The sequence below is a fragment of the Myodes glareolus genome, chromosome 25, assembly GCF_982192425.1.
Source record: "Myodes glareolus chromosome 25, mMyoGla1.1, whole genome shotgun sequence".
Lineage (NCBI taxonomy): Eukaryota > Metazoa > Chordata > Mammalia > Rodentia > Cricetidae > Myodes > Myodes glareolus.
In genome coordinates this window covers 38,707,301-38,725,599 of record NC_142050.1, presented here as the reverse complement: position 1 = coordinate 38,725,599, position 18,299 = coordinate 38,707,301, and the positions used below count along the sequence as shown (strand labels likewise).

Sequence of the window (18,299 nt, the reverse complement as noted above, 5' to 3'; positions counted from 1 at the left end):
AAAGGTCCTCAGTTCAATTCCCAGCAACCACATGGTGGCTCACACCCATCTGTAATGAGGTGTGAGGCCAGCGCCCTCTTCTGGCCTTCAGGCATACACACAGACAAAATATTGTATACATAATAAATAAATATTAAAAAAAGCAAATGCTTTTGCTCCTTGTCTCAAGTCCATAGCAGTACTTTACATAAACATAAAATTTAAGGTAAAACTAATATACAGACTGGTTATACTTCAGTTAGTGGTTATTAAAATACATCTCCATGTCTGCATAGTGAATGTTCTTAACATTAGTATTTCCCAAAGACTGTTGTACCTGTCCAAACAGTCCTGTGGAGAGAGGTCTTCAGAAGCATGGCTTTTATCTCTAGACAGGTAGAAGGGGCAAAGCAGGCAATAGCTCTCCGATTGATGGTATGGACTGATAAATGGGAGAGTCAGAAGGGCTCCACAGTGTTGAACTAGGCTGAAGAATCCCTAGGCCCCATCCTATGCCCTCTGCTATTCTAGGACACAAAGAGTCCCTGAGATCCAAGCTTCAAGTGACCACAGACGTGAAAGCATCGCCACAAATGTCTGCTTCAGCGTGTTGTTGCACAGAATGAGAATAAATGAGTCCCCAACAAGGTATGACATTGTAATTACTACACCAATTATTCTGGCAATCTTAGTTTCTGGTAGGAAACGACTGAATGACAAAATTAGAAAGCAAAGAAAGTAGCCTAGGAAGAGTAAGAGGAAGGAGAAGATAATTCTGATGGCTCTTTGGTGAGCCTCAGTACTCTGATCTCTGGAACCAATACTGGATTGCTGCATCTGCTGTGTGTGCTTCCCCAGAGAAAAGAGGAGCAGAAAGTAAGCAGCCAGGGAAACAATTAAAGGAGGAAGCTTCCACAGATTTACAAGAACATGCATCAGATCATATTCATTTGCTTTCAGTCTGTAGTATTCAGTCATATTTGATGTGCCTCTGCTTCCACTGAGGACGGAATAGATTGTAAATTCATTCATCAGAGAAATGGTACAGATACAGGATAGGAGCAATGCACCCCACAACATCCCAACAACCACCCTGGAAGCTCTCCATTTGAGCCAGAGGAATGTGGGGTGGGAGAAATTGGCTATTTTCAAGCAGTAGAAAACACCAAGACAGGAGAAGAGCCAAAGACTGAAGTGGTTTGTAAATGTCCACAAAACGTCAATAAGTTGCATCACTATCCCAGAGTCATGGGTATGGTAAGAGAACACTATGATAAGGCCATCAGTAAAGATGATCCACAGTAGAATGATTCTGAAGAGGGCCAAGCTGGTGATGATGAAGTCAGACAAAGAAATTTTCTTGCTCTTAAACCAGTGGCTGCCATTGACCAACCCAATGAAACCATTCACCAGATTTCCAAGAATAAACTCAGTGACAATCAGAACCAGGAACACCCCTTCAGTGAGTCCCAACATATCAGAACTTAGGTTTTGTTCATGTATCTCATCTCCTTGTCAATTTTAAGGTTTTTTCTGAGATCTACCTCCTCCTGTTACTTCACTGCAAGCTTTAGTCTGTCTTAGAGCTTTGTGGATCTGCTCTGGTCCTCTTCACAGATGGCACAGAATGTCATTTCTATGATCTTAACAAACCAGTTCCTTGTTAAAATGCAAATAGTGGCTGGTGTCACATGGACAAGGAAAACATCTTAGTCACAAAGAATATGGAGGACTGAGGCTCAATTTCAGAGGGAGTGTGCACTGTGATGCAAAACATCTCTGATCAGCTCTGGGTTTGAAAACAAGGCCCCCAGCTGGTGGCATTGTTTAGGAAGGTTATGGAAACTTTAGGAGGTGGAACCTAGCAAGAGGAAGTGCATTGCTGTCACTAGAGGTGATTGGGATTTGATCCTGGCACCATTTTGTGTTCTCTGATTCCCATACAATATGATGGGTTGGCCTGCTGCTCCCTCTGGAACTATAAGGCCAAATAAAGCCTTTCTCCCATAAGATATTTTTATCAGGGAATTTTATCACATTAACGAAAAAGGAACAACAGGAAAGTGGTGCTGGGAACCACCCAGAAAAGAAAGATGAATAGCAAAGGGAAGCATAGAACTACCCAAAATGTAAGAGGTCTTGTTTCACCACAAGTACTGACAGGAACAGGGAAATGCCAGGATTCTAGCACACTGGAAGGAGGTTTAAGAGCATAAAGTTCAGTGTTACTGGTCTTAAAATCAGCTCATTTATTACAAATTCCTTAACCTCAACTCGTGAAAACATTGTCGTTTTGAATTTTGCAAATAAGTCTCAATAGTCAAAAATTAATTTTGCATAAAGATTCAATTTTTCTCTCTACCCCCCAAATGAGTAACAAATTTCCTGGCATCATGTGTTGAATACCCCATGCTACACACTACTTTTATTGGATATTATCTCCACATAAGCATGATCAATTTCTGGACTCTATTATGTGTCATTATTTTGTTTTGTATCCACATCAACTCCACTTCCTCACAGTGCACACACACACACACACACACACACACACACACACACACACACACACACACACACCTTAACTAGCAGAGAGCACGGCCTCAAGCTCATTCTCCAAGATGTCATTCTTGGGCACTTGCTTGTCAAAGCATCTTCAAAATCAGCTTGTGTGTCCCCAAAGGATTTCTAAAAATTGATTTAAATTTCTTTCCAACTATACTGATAGCAATGTTTCCAATAAACATGTTCTACCAGTGTCTGTTAATGTGTTTCAATACAGCTTTATAAGGCTCCTCAGAGATCATTCTTTGAAGACTTTATATTCTGATATTCTTACACAGCATCTTTTCAAAATTAACTTTCTTTGATGTTTAGAACTTGACAGTTGGGTATTCCTTAATTTCTTGTAATTCTTATCTACATTTTTTTATTTTTATTTTCAACGTAATCACAGCATTTGTGGATTACTTTCTCTCCACGATCTTAACAGTACTTGCTAGTCTTAGTTCAAGTATGCTGGTAGAGTGCTCCTCTTTTCATCTGAAAGGAACTTTTAATGTTTAAAGACACCTTTGGTACATGGTATTTATTTATAAGCCATAACGCCGAGACTGGTGCACCATTAAAGAACCCTTTGTTCTGTGGCTGCCCATATTCTAGTTCATATTTTTAAGATGTTAGACTGAGTGGTTTTCTTTCTGCAAGCCCAGTGCTAAGGACTGAATGAGGTTCCTGTTCCCCAAATCCATGTAGTCCTTAGACTCCTTCTAACATACCACGCAGAAAAGTACTTGGAGATGATGTTTTTAAGGACACTAAGGTCACGTGAGATCAGAAAGGCAGGGCTCTGCTACTGCAAGCACACAAAATAAAGGGCAAGAGAACATGGCAAGACAGTCACCATCAAGTTAGGAAGTCTTCTCCAGAATGATCATGCTGGTCCCTGAGCGCAGCCTTCCAGCTTCCAAGGCTAAAAGGAAATGTCTGCTCCTCTCACTACCAATCTGTATTTCTTCCTGGCTGCCTGCGCAGACCAATAGATCTACCAACGTAAACCAAACTATTCTGCACTTAGGAAATCCTCCCAACTCAATTCTCTAATCTGCCATCTGCAAGGGAAATATAAAGACAATGCTTTTGTTTTTTAGAGGCAGGGTTTCTCTGTGTAGCCTTGACTGTCCTGGAACTTGTTTTGTAGACCAAGCTGGCCTCAAACCCAGAGATCCACCTGCCTCTGTCTCTCGAGGGCTGGGATTAAAGGTGTGTGCCACCTTATTCTTAACCTACCTGCTCCCTTAGGAGGGCTACAAAGGTTCCTCACTAGGGACTATAAGAAAAACTTAGCTTGACAAAAACAAGAACAACAACAAAAGCCTTGCTTAGTCTGACTGCTAAGGTTTTATGTATTTTTCATGTACCAACTCCCTCCCCAAATTTATAATGAGCTGAGTTTAAATGGGAAAGACGAGGGATCACTGAGGTCTTTCTTACTTCAACTTGTAGTGTAAGAATATATATGTATATATAGCAAAGATGTGACCATTTATGTGAATATAAGGGTAGATGTTTGTGAATTTGCAAGGGATATATTCAACTGCACACAAACACAAGAGGTTTATTTGCATCTCCCGAAGAATTAGAGGTAGGCTGTCCAGGTATGCTCTGGTGGTTGTCTATCATCATAGTCTTGGCTTCTTCCAGCTTCTACCCTGAAGACTGCTTCATGCTCTGGATGGCACCTGGAGATTCAGCCAGCATGTTCCCATTACAGAAAAGAAAGAAAAGGTCAAGCAATCAGAGTTTAGAGAAAAACAAAGGACACACTTCCAACAGTTCAACTAAGAACTCTCCTAAAAGCTTTTAGGAGACTAAATGACTTTTGCACATAGCCTTTAGGCAATCCATAACCACAAAACCAAGTATGTAGTATTTGAGTTGTGAATATTGTCATTCCAAACAAATACCAGTTCTGTGAATACAGAAATAATGGATAATGAGTAGTGTACTAATGACATTCATAGCCTTGAATTATCAGAGCCCGGAAAGGGAGCTGTCCTTCTAGGGTTACTTTCTATGTCCCTTGCCTTGCGTAACTGTAGACCTTCCAGAATACATTAACCTTCTCAAGTTGTTCCAATGCAGAAACAGTGTTACTGTCTGCTACACACCTGACAGGAGGAAGCTCATAGCATGGCTGCTTTTTCTCTTTATTGTGTCAGTACTAGATGCCAGACAGGAACTGTTCATTTTTGACTTTTTCACGTGTGCACTGTGTGGTGTACCCATGCTAGGGTACACATGCCCATGTGTACATATGGGGAAGGTCCACATTGGCTTCTTCCTCTATTGTTCCCCACCTTATCTTTTAAGATAACCTGAAGTTCATCAATTGGCCAGCAAAGTCTGAGGAGCCTCTTGTCTCTGCCTCCTGACCCTGGAATTACATGCATGTAGAACTGTACTGGGTTTTTGACATGGGTTCTGGGTATCTTAACAGCAAATATTTCACCCACGGAGCCATCTCCCCCAACCTTTTCTTGAATATTTCTAAGCTACAGCAAGCACAGGACTGGACTGAAACTAAAACATAAAATGTGTTGAATCTAGCTGAAGTACAATTGTTCCTCAAGCCCAAAGAGGGATGCATGGATTTCCCTGGGAAGGGAAAACAGAAGACACCTCCCGGGTCAACTGGGTGTGGGGGTAGGGAAGGGGACATGAGGGATTGGGTTGAGCAGGGTGGGGGGTGGGAGAGAGTAATGAAAGAGATGTCTTGATAGTGGGGGCCAAGATGCTCTGGACATTGTTTTCATGTATGATTATGTCACAAATATTATAATATATATTGTGCTCTTCGCAGCAGGCCTATGAGGTAGGTACAATCACCCATTTTACTCAATAAAAAGAAAACAACGGAAGGCAGAGGAAATCAAGTAACTCACACTCAGCTGGCAGGTGGCTCTGAACTGCTGGTCTGTAGAGCCTTGCCTCTGACAATTACTACTAAAGACCACCTTCCTTCTTTCTTTCTTCCTTTCTTTCTTTCTTTCTTTCTTTCTTTTTTTTTTCTTCTTTTTAAACAACTCATAAGACAGAGAAAGTCGACATGGACACTTGTACAGCAAAATAAGACCCGGAGGTCCAAAACAAGCAAATGACTGGAAAACTTTTAGAAATCAAAAAAAAAAAAAAGAAAGAAAATGCTTCCACAGTGTGGCCGCATGCCACTGCCAGCCACAGAAGTCACCCACTACCACAGAAAGCGGAGCTAAGAGGAGACAAAGAGAAAAACTGAGACATGAGACCCAGTTTCGATTCTATTGGTGCCACCATTTTCTAAAAAAGCGAGCCTGAAAAACTCCTGAGCATTCCTGACAATTTCAATGCCAGGTGAGTCAAGAGTGGAACCAGCGGACACCCTGAAGGTGCTCGACCTGTGAGGAGACGCCTGCCCGACACAAGGAAAGTGAGACTGTCCAGGAGAAGCCGGCGGCGGAGCTGTGACTTGTTTTCCTATCGGATCACCAAGAGAGTAAGAGCACAGATATTTCCTTCACTCCTAGGTCTCTCCCTAGCTGAAAGCTACTAATTATCCCTAGTATATGGGGAAGTACACCATACGGGGCACTGCAGTTTAGCAGCGGGAGACTGAAGCGACCTAAGGCCAGTGGAAGGTGAGCACTGAGCAGAGAGCTAGATGCACCGCTCGCATACCTAAGTTCAAGCTCCCACTGTGTGCCTTTGATTTTCACCTTTCTGTGTTTCTGAGCTCCGTCTGTAAAATGAGACTGCCGCTTTCTTCTCGGAGAGCAGTTACTCACACAGTACAGACCCATCCAGTGGGCTAGGACGTGTCCGCCATTACTGTGACTGCTGCCACTGTCTCAGAGGTTTCCCTGCGACTTACTAACCTGAGGGGCCACTGCTCCTTTGCTATGATTTGTCTCGTCACTCCCACCAGTCTTCACAGCATTTAATGCAAATCCTGAAAGAAAGGAAGTAAAATGACCCGGCTCTCATTTCCATGCTGATGAACAACCAGCGCAGCACAATGTGCTGGCCCGAGCCAGATGGGGACGAAGGGATAACTGAGCAGGGAGGAACTAGTTCTAACAACTAAATGACCTCTTTTGGGAACAAGGGGAAACTTCTTGATAACTTTCTTACTGAATTATTAAACTTAGCCTATAACCTGGTTGGCAACAATAACCAATCTCTCTAAATAGCCTCGCAAACAAATGTTTGGGGTTTGAGGTTGAATGAGTTATCCTCCATTCTGAGAACTGTAACGGAGGTAAACAGGGGTCTGACGCTGGCCAGTCTTTAAAGAGAGGTCTTCAGAGCCATGTGCATGCTGTTACAGGTGAATGAAGACAAAGGACACAGCATAAAAAGACGCTGAAGAGCAGGTGGCTGCGGGTATGGCAGCACTGGCTACAGAGTGAGCAGGGCTACCTCTCCATGGTTTGGAAGCATGCATGGAAAGTATGAAGTAAGGAACTACACACGATACCCTAGAGACAATCAGCATTTGCTGCTTATCTTTCCAGACTTTTAAAGCACAGGTATTCTCCTTACTTTTGAAAAATAACTATTTTTCAAAAATTGGATACTCCCACACATGCTATTAGACATTTTTCATCCTTTCATCTTTCCATTTAACATGGAATAAAATCCCAAATCAAACTCACTAGTAAGCTTTCTGTAAATTTATGCCCTGATACATAATCACATTAAAAAGGGAACTTACAAGACCCCAAACTTAAATTACAAGTCTCTACAGTCTTAGGACTTTTAGATTCTACAGGTTTACTCTGTGCCTGGTCCAGCCTGGGAGCAGTGGAGTTTTTCAGCAGATGGGGCTATGTGGGATTAGGTTCCAGCAAATCTGACTGGTTTGGGATTGGCCAAAATCACTAGGAAGGCAGAAGAGTCAGCCTGAGTGAGAGAGCTGCCCCACCTTACAGCCTGTCAGACTGGACAGCAGGCAGTCTCCAGCTCATGGAGCTGACCTGCAGGGTGCACTGCACTACGTCAGCATCTGAGACTCAGGAACAGCCTGGCTTTGGGTTAGCTCTTATACAAGATCAAGTTTTTTCCACTTTCACCTTGGCTGTTGTTGTTGTTTTGTTTTTTGCGACAGGGTTTCTCAGTAGCTATGGAGCCTGTCCTGGGACTGTCTGTAGACCAGGCTTGCCTCGAACTCAGAGATCCACCTGCCACTGCCTCCCAAGTGCTGAGATTAAAGGCGTGAGCCACCAACACCCAGCTGCTTTCACCTTGTTTAAATTTCCCTCAGAAATACACATAACCCCTCACCATGTTTAGAATTATAAAAACTGCTTTGCTGAGAAAGGCATGGCAGTTGCTTAAAAAAGACAACTGTGCCACCAGATTCAACGTGTGAACACAGAAAGATCTAATATGTTGACCAATGATCCCAGTAGCAGAAAAAGCAGGCAGATGGAAAGGACAGCAATCTTCTACTGTCCCTGGGTAAGGAGAGAGTAAAGCTAAGGAACAACTCCTTCCTTCAAACAAACTGCACTGTCAGTACAGAAAGGCTGTTCATGTATGCAGGAAACACTTCAGTAAGCCAAGAGTCCATAACACAGTACGTGAATTCTGAACTTTTTACTGTCTAACATAATCTAAGCTACAGTTGGCACCAACTCTCAAGGCAAGGAACAAATACACAGGCTGGGCTGGGGACCACACTGCTGGGAGCAGTGTGGAATAGAAAGAGGAATTTCCAACGCTTAAACAAAGCAACAGATTGAGCAGTAGACAATCCTGGAAAGCTGCAGGCTGACTATTGCATAAATTTTAAAAGAAAAAAAATATAAAAATTCAGTTTTCATAATCTTTATTGGCAAATTCCTAGTAAACTTAAAATAAAATTAGCTGTACATACTCTGTAGGGAGGCAAAACCAAAGGTATTAAAGAGATCCCCGAAGTAGGTGTAGCTCAGTGGGAGGGGCCTGCCTAACTTGAAACTGTAGGTTTGATTCCCAGTACCACAAAAAAGACCCAAATCTTCACCCTCAAGAAAGAGACTAAAGGAACTAGAGTGATTAGAGAGGAACTGTGTCAACTCTACTTAGACTTCACTCTGGTCCTCAGGGCTGGTAAGAGATCTGATAAACACTACAGAGAAATGCAGATGGGGGACTCCTGAAGCAGTTCAGATGCCGTATTAACTGTGGTTCCACTGAGTGGCTCTGCCAACACGATGCCAGAATGAGTACGGGTGCAGGCACAAAGAGCTAAGTCAGTACTTACCATCAAGTCTACAAAGTCAAGAACAACGGCATTTACAACTATGGGACAGACGCCTGACACACGAGGCTAAAAAGTAACCAGTGGCTGAAATACCACAGTGCAAGCGTGAGGCAGAAAAGAAGGCCTTCCAAACAAATGTGTGCCTTGGCCACAGCACACATGGTGGAGCCTGAGAGGTCACTAATTTGTACACTTGTATAAAGCAATCACTCCTAAAAAAAAAAAAAAAAAAAAAAAGCAACTAGTAAATGCCATAACTGACCAGAAATACAGAGGGTTATTTCACACACACAAAGGAAGACATGTCAGTCAGGAAAAATATTATGACTCATTTTATATAAAACTTTTTAATCTTTATGTTTAAACTATAGACTATACATGATTTGGAAAGGAGACTGTACCAAACAATGATCAAAGAAGAATCATCCGCTCTATGCCTTTTCTTTCATCTGGTCACTCAGAAATATAATGTTATCTGGAAAGAAACCAAAGCGTAAGAGTTAGTTTCACAATGCTTTCTTCACTTCATTTGATAATCCCCCTCCCATACATCCTTTAGGGGTATTATAAAATTTCAAAATATTAAGTAACTTTGGTTGTGTTCATGAGAGGGACAGAAAAGGGGCATAAAATCAATAAATAACTATAACAGGCTGAAGCTGTTTGTTCAACAATTCAGACTTCATTATAGGATGAGACCATGAAGGTCTCCCCAACACACTTTCTACAAATGAGGTGAACATCCACAGATGCAACCGAGACTAGTACGCACACCCATACACAAGAGGACCAAGAAGACATTCCACACGCTACATGCTACAAACATGCAGCAAAGAGTATGCCCATGGCCCCCTAGCAACTGCAAGTTTACTTGTTTTTAAGAAGATAAATTTATTTTAAATTCTAAAAATGAATTTCATATACTGATTTTTTTTTAGGAAAGGCTTTAAGTATTCCAAGATAAAGCATTTTTATCCAAAACCAAACTAACAAAATTAGACAATGTGCTGATTATTCCAAAGAAAATTAGCTAAAAACAAGCAAAGATAAAGAGGTTACGGTGCATTTCTTGGATAACTGCAAACATTTAGACCCTCGGTAACTGTAAAATCATGTAAGGACAGTTATTGCAACCATCACTTCATGACTGCACAGGACGGTGACTTGAAGGAATAAAATGGAAGTCACTACCAAAAGCCAAGAGTGCCATCTACTGGTGTGCTTCTGTTTTTGTTTTAAATTCAAGTATGGTTCCTAGGTGAAAAGGGGTGGTGGTGCACGCCTTTAATCCCAGTACTTGGGAGGCAGAGGCAGGTGAATCTCTGTGAGTTCGAGGCCAGCCTGGTGTATAAAGCTAGTTCCAGGACAGGCTCTAAAGCTACACAGAGAAATCCTGTCTTGAAAAACCAATAAGAAAAAAAAAAAAAAAGAATGGAAGGAGTTGATAAAACTCAAAAAATAAACAACAACAACAACAAAAACCAGCTAAAGGATAAATGAGGGTGGTTATGTCACACTTTTGAAATTTTTAGATTAACCTCTATACTTGCTAGTGTTTACAACATGAAAAACAGGACTTGTTTTTGAGATTATATTAATATACAATAAACAAAAAAGTTAAATATAATCAGAAAAAAAATCAAATAAGTACTTTCTTCCAGTATCAATGAGAGTCATCAACAGAGTCACCTGAGCAGACCAGTAACCACCATGACAAGACAGTGAAACTGAACAATGTGAGCTGTCTCCACGGCTTAGTCTGTGACAACTCAGTCACTCAAATAATACAGAGTTTATCTGTAACTCTGGCTTACAGTGGAACACAAACGGAGTTTAAAAAAATAGCTACATTGGTTTTCAAAGTCAAATATTTTCCAAAAAAGATTACAATTAGAAAAATATATTATTATTGCTTAAAAAAACTTATAATTTACCAATATGAACAGTGGTTAAGACATAAACAAGGAAAAGAGAAAGTTTTAAAAAAGAAAAGCGTTTAGATCATGAGGAAGCTGGAATAAACCAACAAAAGTTGAATATAGTGACAACTAGTCTTTAAAAAAATGCTACAAGAGGCCCAGTGGTGGTGGCTCTTTATCCCAGCACTTGAGAGGCAGAGGCAGGAGGATCTCTGTGAGTTCGAGGCCAGCCTGAACTACAGAGCAAGTTCCAGGACAGGCTCCAAAGCAGTACAGAGAAACCCCGTCTTGAAAAACCAAAAAAGAAAAAGTGGTTTCTTGGTGTTTATATCAATAAAAACAGAATAACTAAACTGAAGTTTAACTCATAATTTTAGCCACTTATTCAAGAATAAAAATATCTCATTAAAAGATTATTTTAATAACATGTTAATTTGCATTTTAACATTAAAATTTGTCAAAACAAATACTAATGAAAAACTTACATTTTTACTTAAATGGTCAGAGTCAACTGGTAAGTTATCTAGACTTCATTAATCTACATATAATTTTATACAAAAACATTTTTTCACATTAACTTACAGATATATAAACAGCTATATTGTTTCCAAAGTCCTTCTAAAACTTTCAGAAGTTTGAACTCTCCATACTGCACTTCAGTCTCAAGCTTTATCTCTATACAGTCCATGTTGTTTTATATTTTGTTTAAAGGCAACAAATGTTTTTAAATTTCAAATGAAGTTGCTGCACTTTAAGTTTCAAAGTTTTATATAAATAACAAGTTCCTAACATCACATTTCTGCAACTGCCTTGGCACATGCCTATTCTTATATAAGCCATGTGTCTTCAAAGGACACTAAGACTAAATTCTTCCAAGGCTTAGCAGCATGTACTGGAATGAGTACCTCAATTTTATACTCAAAGTTCCTCCTGAATTAAACATGTGAGTATAGAGAGAGATTCTGAGAATACATAAATGTAGACAGCCTGAGCAAACGTAAAGTGAAAATCACAAGGTCCTCTGGTGAGACCCCTGCAGCACTGACAGCGCGGGCACTCACAGCCCCAGCGAATGCAGCTGAGAGCACGCCAGCTCGCCATCCACCCCTGCTTACCAGCTATGATCGTCGTTGCCTGCCGCCTCACGTTATTTTTATCCATGTATTCACCATAGTCCACTTTCCCTTCCACAAATATGCGAGCCCTGGTACAAAAACAAACAGTCATTAGTCTAAGAGTCTAATCCAGCCTTGCAGCGGGTCAAGGACACAGGTGACAAGTACGTGATGAAGATGGCACAGTGGCTTTTCTAACACATCTCCAGTGTCACGAGTACTAACACACTTAGTACAGCGGGTCAGGGACACAGGTGACAAGTACGTGATGAAGATGGCACAGCGGCTTTTCTAACACATCTCCAGTGTCACGAGTACTAACACACACAATGCATAATGTAGTTAAGGACAATGTTGCCAGGCAGTGGTGTTGCACGCCTTTAGTCCCAGCAGAGGCAGAGGCAGGAGGATCTCAGTGAGTTCAAGGTCAGCCTGGTCTACAAGGGCTAGTTCCATTTCCAGGACAGCCAGGACTGTTAGAGAAACCCTGTCTCAAAAAAACAAAACAAAACAAACAAAAAGGATAACACTACCCAGGTATGGTAGGTAGTATTTACCTATAATCTGATATACAGGAATCTAAAACCAGAGGCCTGGGCAACTCAGTGAGATCCTGTCTCAAATTTAAAACTTTATATATGAAGTACAGAAAATACATAGCATATGCAAGGCCCTGAGTTCAATTCCTTGTAATATTCATTCTCTCTCTCTCTCTCTCTCTCTCTCTCTCTCTCTCTCTCTCTCACACACACACACACACACACACACACACACACACACACACACCATAAATGAAACTGCTGACATTTTCCTTCAAATTTCCTGTGTGTTTATGTGTATCTTCACATGTTCATGCACACATGAAGAAAAGGTGTGCAATTACTGAAAGAAATTAAAATTCTAGTCACTACTGAAATTATTTCACATGAACTATTTTAGATCCACAAGTAAGCACATTTCTAAACATAAGAAGTACATCCATACAAACATCCTTTTATCATTCTATGCTTTCAGAAATACTTCTAATACATAATCAACCCAGGCATTCCAAATGGAAATTACTAAGTCTAAAGGAAATTATCAAATATAACTACTGTGAATACCACCATAATAACTCAGTAATCAAACAGCAAATACTCCAGGTTCTCTAAAGACTTCCTGTGCTTGCTGAGAGGTCAGATGTGACCGCCATGATCCCTGGTCACAGTGGCACAGTATCCCCTAGAGCTGTGCTGTAGGTGTTTTGCAAAAGGGCATGCTGCGGTAGCATCAACTGCATTGCCATATCCAGCCTCATCTACTTCTATTTATTACAGACGCTGTTTGCCCTAACATGTCTGCAGGCTAAAAACCACAAAGACTTTCCACGAACATGATATTAAGGAATAAATACATGTTAATGTCAGTACTTAGGAACAGTCAGACAAGAGAACATTTGCTCTCAACTCTTCCGGCCATTCAATCCAAAAGGTCCTTCCTTTAACTTACCCCTTTTTCACATACTGATATGCCACATCTCTGAGGCCTGGTCGAAACACTGATATTCTATGCCACGTTGTCTTCTGACTGACGTCACCTAAACCACCAGGTATAGGAAATGGGGTTACAGATGCCAGCAGATACCACAAATGCCTCAACACAGAACATGGCTTGAGAAGACAAGCTCATAACTTTTAAAAGAAAGAACTAATAAAGACTGACTTTACCTAAAAGTAACATTTCTAGTGTTAGATAAGCAATAATAATGTCTATTTACTGTTGATAAAATAAACGACAGTCTTTTACACTCACCCATTTGGTATGCTTCACTCTCCCCTGACCGCCACATCTCATTTGTTGCCATAGAAAATATGGTGACTGGGTTTTTTCCTTCCACCTGTCTCATGACAGGGTCCTGCCCGACTCGCCCAAGTAACTGGACACGGTTCAGAGCTGAAATACGAAGCGGAGAGGAAATGAGGCCGAGACCCCGCTGGTCAGCGCACTCCCTCCCAGTGAGACAGCATCTGGAGTCGAGCCTTGTGTGGGTAATAGAGTGAGATGAAGGTATGAAGGTGAAGCCTCTATGATGGAATTAGTGTCCCTATAAGGGAAGAGAGAAACCATAGCAGCCACCACCCCATCACCGCCACATAAAAACAAGAGAGGACAACTATCCTCAAACCAGCAGGTGGGGCCTGACTGGCAACCTAACCAGGCTGAAGTCTAGTCTTGGCCTTCTAGCCTGCAGAGTTCTAAGAAATAACTCTCTACTGCTTACGTCATCTGGTCTAGTCATTAGAGTGGCCAGGATAGTCACACAGGACAAACCCGCGCCTGAAACTGACAGAAATGCCCAGAGAATGAACAACTACACTACTGCTTCAGCTTCAACCTCTGCATTAGGAGAAACGCAAACTATCGAAGATCAACAAGTTTAAGAAGAAAATACAGGAAGACGGGAGGGGGAGGAAGGGTTGACGAGATAGAAAACAGAAAGCAGCCACACAAAACAAGTCTTAAGCTCTTATCTTGAGCTAAAAGAACAAATCTGGGATTTAAGAAAATCTCTATTATAAAAGGAAGTATTTCTGCGAAAGTATCCTCCGCACCCCATGTAACAGAGCCGTGAAGGGCCGAGCAGGCAGTGGCAGCAGGAGGTCCTCACAGACAGAGGCGCAGGGGAAAATGGAGCACAGATATTACGGGGGGCACAGTGACACACACAGTCCCACAGAACCGCGAGAGCACTAGCAGTGCGGTATAAATAACGCGGTAAACTCAGAAATCTGTTACTTACATCGTTCAAGAACCAAACTGCTGGCCACTTCAGACTCGTGCCTTACAAACTGACGAAACACCTAAAGGAGAACAACAAGTAATGCGGCTTTAAAATTTTTAGTAAAGAAAAATATCAACCGAAGACCTACTCGTATTAATTCACCATTTAATCAGTAGTTCCTACAAGTTCCAGGAAAAGACAGCACAGGAGAGTGGAGGATAAAGGAGAATAGAAAGGAACCAGTGCTTTCTAATGAATGTAGTCATAAATCAATCAAGTAAACATAGAAGAAAGTATCAAACAAGTATCAGAACATTTAGAATACAATCAGTGTAGTACGTCTCACTCTCAATTGTAGACAATGAGAAATTGGTTAAATGACAATAAAACAGAACATCCCTTGCATTTTTCGTACGTCTTTCCGACACTGCAATAGGCGCTGTGGATAAAACTTAGAAGGTCTATAATAAAATTGTTTTTCCTGATTGGCTGATCAAAATTCCTAAGGATAGGACATCTCAGATGACTGGCCTAGAGTGTTTCATGAGCAAGAATGGGAACACTGATTTCTCGAGGCTGCTGCCAAAGGTCAACAGCTTCTATAGGGAGCCTGGTCCAGTGCAATACTTCATCCTTTCAGCACAGCAAAGAAAAACAAAACAAAACAAAATTTTTTTTAAAAAAAAGGAAGAAAAAGAATCAGTAAAAAAGTTCAAAGGTATGGCTGTGAAGTCAGTTACTGAAAAAGGATATTCACAATCAAAAAATAGCATCACTTAATATGCTAAGAGAATTACCTATTAGCAGTTAATCCTAAACTATCAAGTCAATGTCAAATTATCCTGCCTTAGAACCAAGGGAAATGAAGCTCAGAGAGTACACCCTGTCCAGGACACTAGGGATTCCGTGGTAATCTATGACTTAGAACTCAGGGCTGTCTGACACCACGGCTGTTTTTCCACCTTGCCCTCTGCTGCTATCTAAAACAGAGTCTAAAACAGAGTCTGCTCTACCATGAAGGTAAGGAGAGTACACATCAGCACACTCAAGAGTTCAGAGAGCTAGACGCGTTGGAAGACAGAAACATTCCCCTCGTGGATCTGCCACACAGGAGAGAAAGGGGCTGGCAGGCCAAAGAATTCTCTTCTTAGAACAAACAACAGGAAGAAAATAAACTTATTCAGAACACTGGCTAGCTAGACAGTTAACAGGACTCCCAGGCACTTCAGGCAGTGGGCAGAGAGTGATGCCGCCCGTTTTGAAGTTCTCCCCCTGTGAGGGAGCCACTCTGAAGGCAATTCTCTGGCGTATCACTGCTACCACTTAAGAAGGGTCCTCTCAACTGGTGTGCTCAGGCCTGTGAGGGCTGTTGTGTACATAATTTCGTTATGCAATCTTTCCATGCGAATAAGGGCAGAGGCCAGGCTGCAGCTCTGAGGTGTTGGGTTACCACACTATGATTTCTAGACCTAGCTTTTAAAGTATTCCCTGTTGGGGACCTGTTTCCTTCCCTGGTCTTTCAATAATGACCGTCTCGCTTCATAGCACTCAACCTCCACATCCATTCCTGGAATGATCTTGACTATGTAACACTATCAACTACTCAAGGTAGATACAAGAATAAGATGTTTCTCCAAATACAGGATCAAACTGCTAATCAGTTCCAACGTCATCATCACAGAAAATACTAATCTGAGAGATCAGCAAAGCCAGGGCTCATTGTGTGTTACAGAATAACAACATGCCTCATTTTAGGCACACACAGGAATCACAACTCAGTAGAAAAGCAGAAGTAGGAAAAGGTGCAAACTTTTACTTCATATTTGGTTTCAAGATAATAACATACGATAACTTCTTCATTTAAAAAGACTAAAAGCATGTATAGATTAAAGCAGGGACCTAAGGCTGGGTCAAGTAGAGAGTAAGATGGAGATGACAACAGGTTTTTAAAAGAATTTGACTTATTAGCCTTCATGTAGATTTTACATTAGAATTTACAACTTGGCACCCAAATGCCACAATGAGGAAGACTGGCCAGAGCAGAGGACACCCAATTAGATTGCAGAATGGTATTTGTGGCTGTTAACAGGTGGGAGTGGGAAGGAGAAGGGACAGAAGGTCAGAAAAGAGACCAGAGCCATATGGAAAAATGACAACAACAACAACAAAGCCAGTTATGGTGGTGCATGCCTGAATTACCAGCACTAGGAAAGTAGAGGCAGAGGTATATGAGATGCTATCTCAAAAAGATAAATAAATAAAAACTTTAACTAAATGCATATACTGACATAAGCACAAGTAACAAACATTTATTAAACTAATGATTCATATTACATTATGTAAATACATTTTTAAATCCTTTTTGAGTCAGTAAACATTATGAGCAATACACACACACACACACACACACACACACACACACACACACTATCCTGAACCTTTCCCACCAAATAAACACATATAAGATGATGGGTAGGCTTAAGGCTCTTTTGCTTATGTATCCGAAAGCAAAAGGAAAATCAGAGGCTACAGACGATGAAAACACAGCCAGCCAAGTACTAACTAATGTAGAATAATGTAGAAAAATGACTACCTGTAATACAGGTCTTCGAAACATGGCTTCAGTTTTTCTTACAATCTAACCTTTAGCCTTTTCCTGAAAAAAAAAAAAAAAAGAGAGAGACGATAAATCTAACGCTACAGTACTCATCAAGAACACATGTTCGCTAGTCCTAGATTCTAAGTGCATTCGATTGCATGTGCACCTAATTTGCAATCACATCTTTGCAATTTGGTTATTTCCTTTCCTTCTAAAAACAAAAACAGAACGAGACAAAAGAAACTGTGTGGTTTGGGGTCTCAACTAACTGCTCTGTCCAATAACCAGCAGGGGGAAAAAAAAGAAAATCTGTTAATCCCACTTCCAAGCCATTGTCTGTTAAATTTTCTTTAAAATATAAGTTCTCTTAGAGACGTTTTTAAAAATTCGTTCAGTTATTCTAGGTCCCTAAACCTATCTCTAGCAAACAGTAAGGGCTCAATAAACACTGCTATTAAAGGACTCAAATACAAAAGTCTTTACAGTAAAAACTCAAGCGTCTCTGCTCCCGGTAGTGCAGAGTACGCCCGCCCCCCGCTCCCATCCTCGCCACGGGGAGAAGCTGGTGCCTTTTCCCTCAATTGGCGCTCGCGGACAACACGAGCAGCAGAGGGGACACTCGGCCTCCTGCAAGGAACCGCACACCTCCTCCCGACTGCCGAAAGAGCGCGTGCTCTCTGCACACACAACTCTGCCTCTAGCTGCTCCCTGCCCTCACCTGAAACGCAACACCAGACCGCAACCATGCCCCGGGCCCACTTCCGGCGCACAGAGCCCGCAGAGCTCCGGACAAGCAAGGGAGAACAGGAAAACGATGGCGTGCGCCATTAAAATGCTGCCGGCTGATATGGAGGGAAACACGACCCCTCAACTTAGAAGTTCCTGGCAGACGGAAGTGGGTGGGTCAACAACGCTTCTGGCGCAGTTTTTTTCCCCCCTGAATGATTTCCACCCTCAGGGGTTTAGAATACTGAACGAATTAAAAGAAACTTGTGTTTTAAAGAAATTTTAGCAGGCAATGGATTGGAAGTGCGAATAACAGGTTTTCTTTCTTTTTCTGCCGTTTATTGTAACGAGCAGTGCCCTCACACCGGCTAACCAAACTCTCTGCCCCTGAACTGTATTCCCAGCCCCGAAGTGA

At 41.5% G+C, this 18,299-nt stretch overlaps 2 protein-coding genes across 5 annotated transcripts; both read right to left on the bottom strand.

Moving 5' to 3' along the window:
* Positions 1–265: 265 nt before the first annotated feature.
* Positions 266–1,455, bottom strand: Tas2r3 (taste 2 receptor member 3). The gene is given in 2 exon segments (XM_085683738.2): positions 266–555; positions 557–1,455. Coding segments are annotated over 2 exon segments (948 nt in total). The 3' UTR covers positions 266–506.
* A 2,615-nt stretch (positions 1,456–4,070) lies between these two features.
* Ssbp1 (single stranded DNA binding protein 1) lies at positions 4,071–18,014 on the bottom strand. Of its 4 annotated transcripts, XR_014999993.2 has the most exons (9): positions 17,877–18,014; positions 17,153–17,215; positions 14,578–14,638; positions 13,590–13,730; positions 13,287–13,374; positions 11,799–11,887; positions 9,166–9,239; positions 6,393–6,466; positions 4,071–4,220 (listed from the first exon to the last, which is right to left on the bottom strand). XR_014999993.2 is itself a non-coding variant. In XM_085683951.2 (8 exons), the coding sequence occupies exons 2-7, from the start codon at positions 17,174–17,176 to the stop codon at positions 9,196–9,198; spliced, it is 447 nt and encodes a 148-aa protein (XP_085540077.1). In that variant the 5' UTR covers positions 17,177–17,215; positions 17,877–18,014; the 3' UTR covers positions 4,071–4,220; positions 9,166–9,195. The 4 variants fall into 4 exon arrangements, 3 of the variants coding, with proteins under 3 accessions (XP_085540077.1, XP_085540078.1, XP_087757760.1); XM_085683951.2 differs by lacking the exon at positions 6,393–6,466; XM_085683952.2 differs by lacking the exons at positions 4,071–4,220; positions 6,393–6,466 and adding an exon at positions 8,331–8,976.
* Between the last annotated feature and the right edge of the window lie 285 nt (positions 18,015–18,299).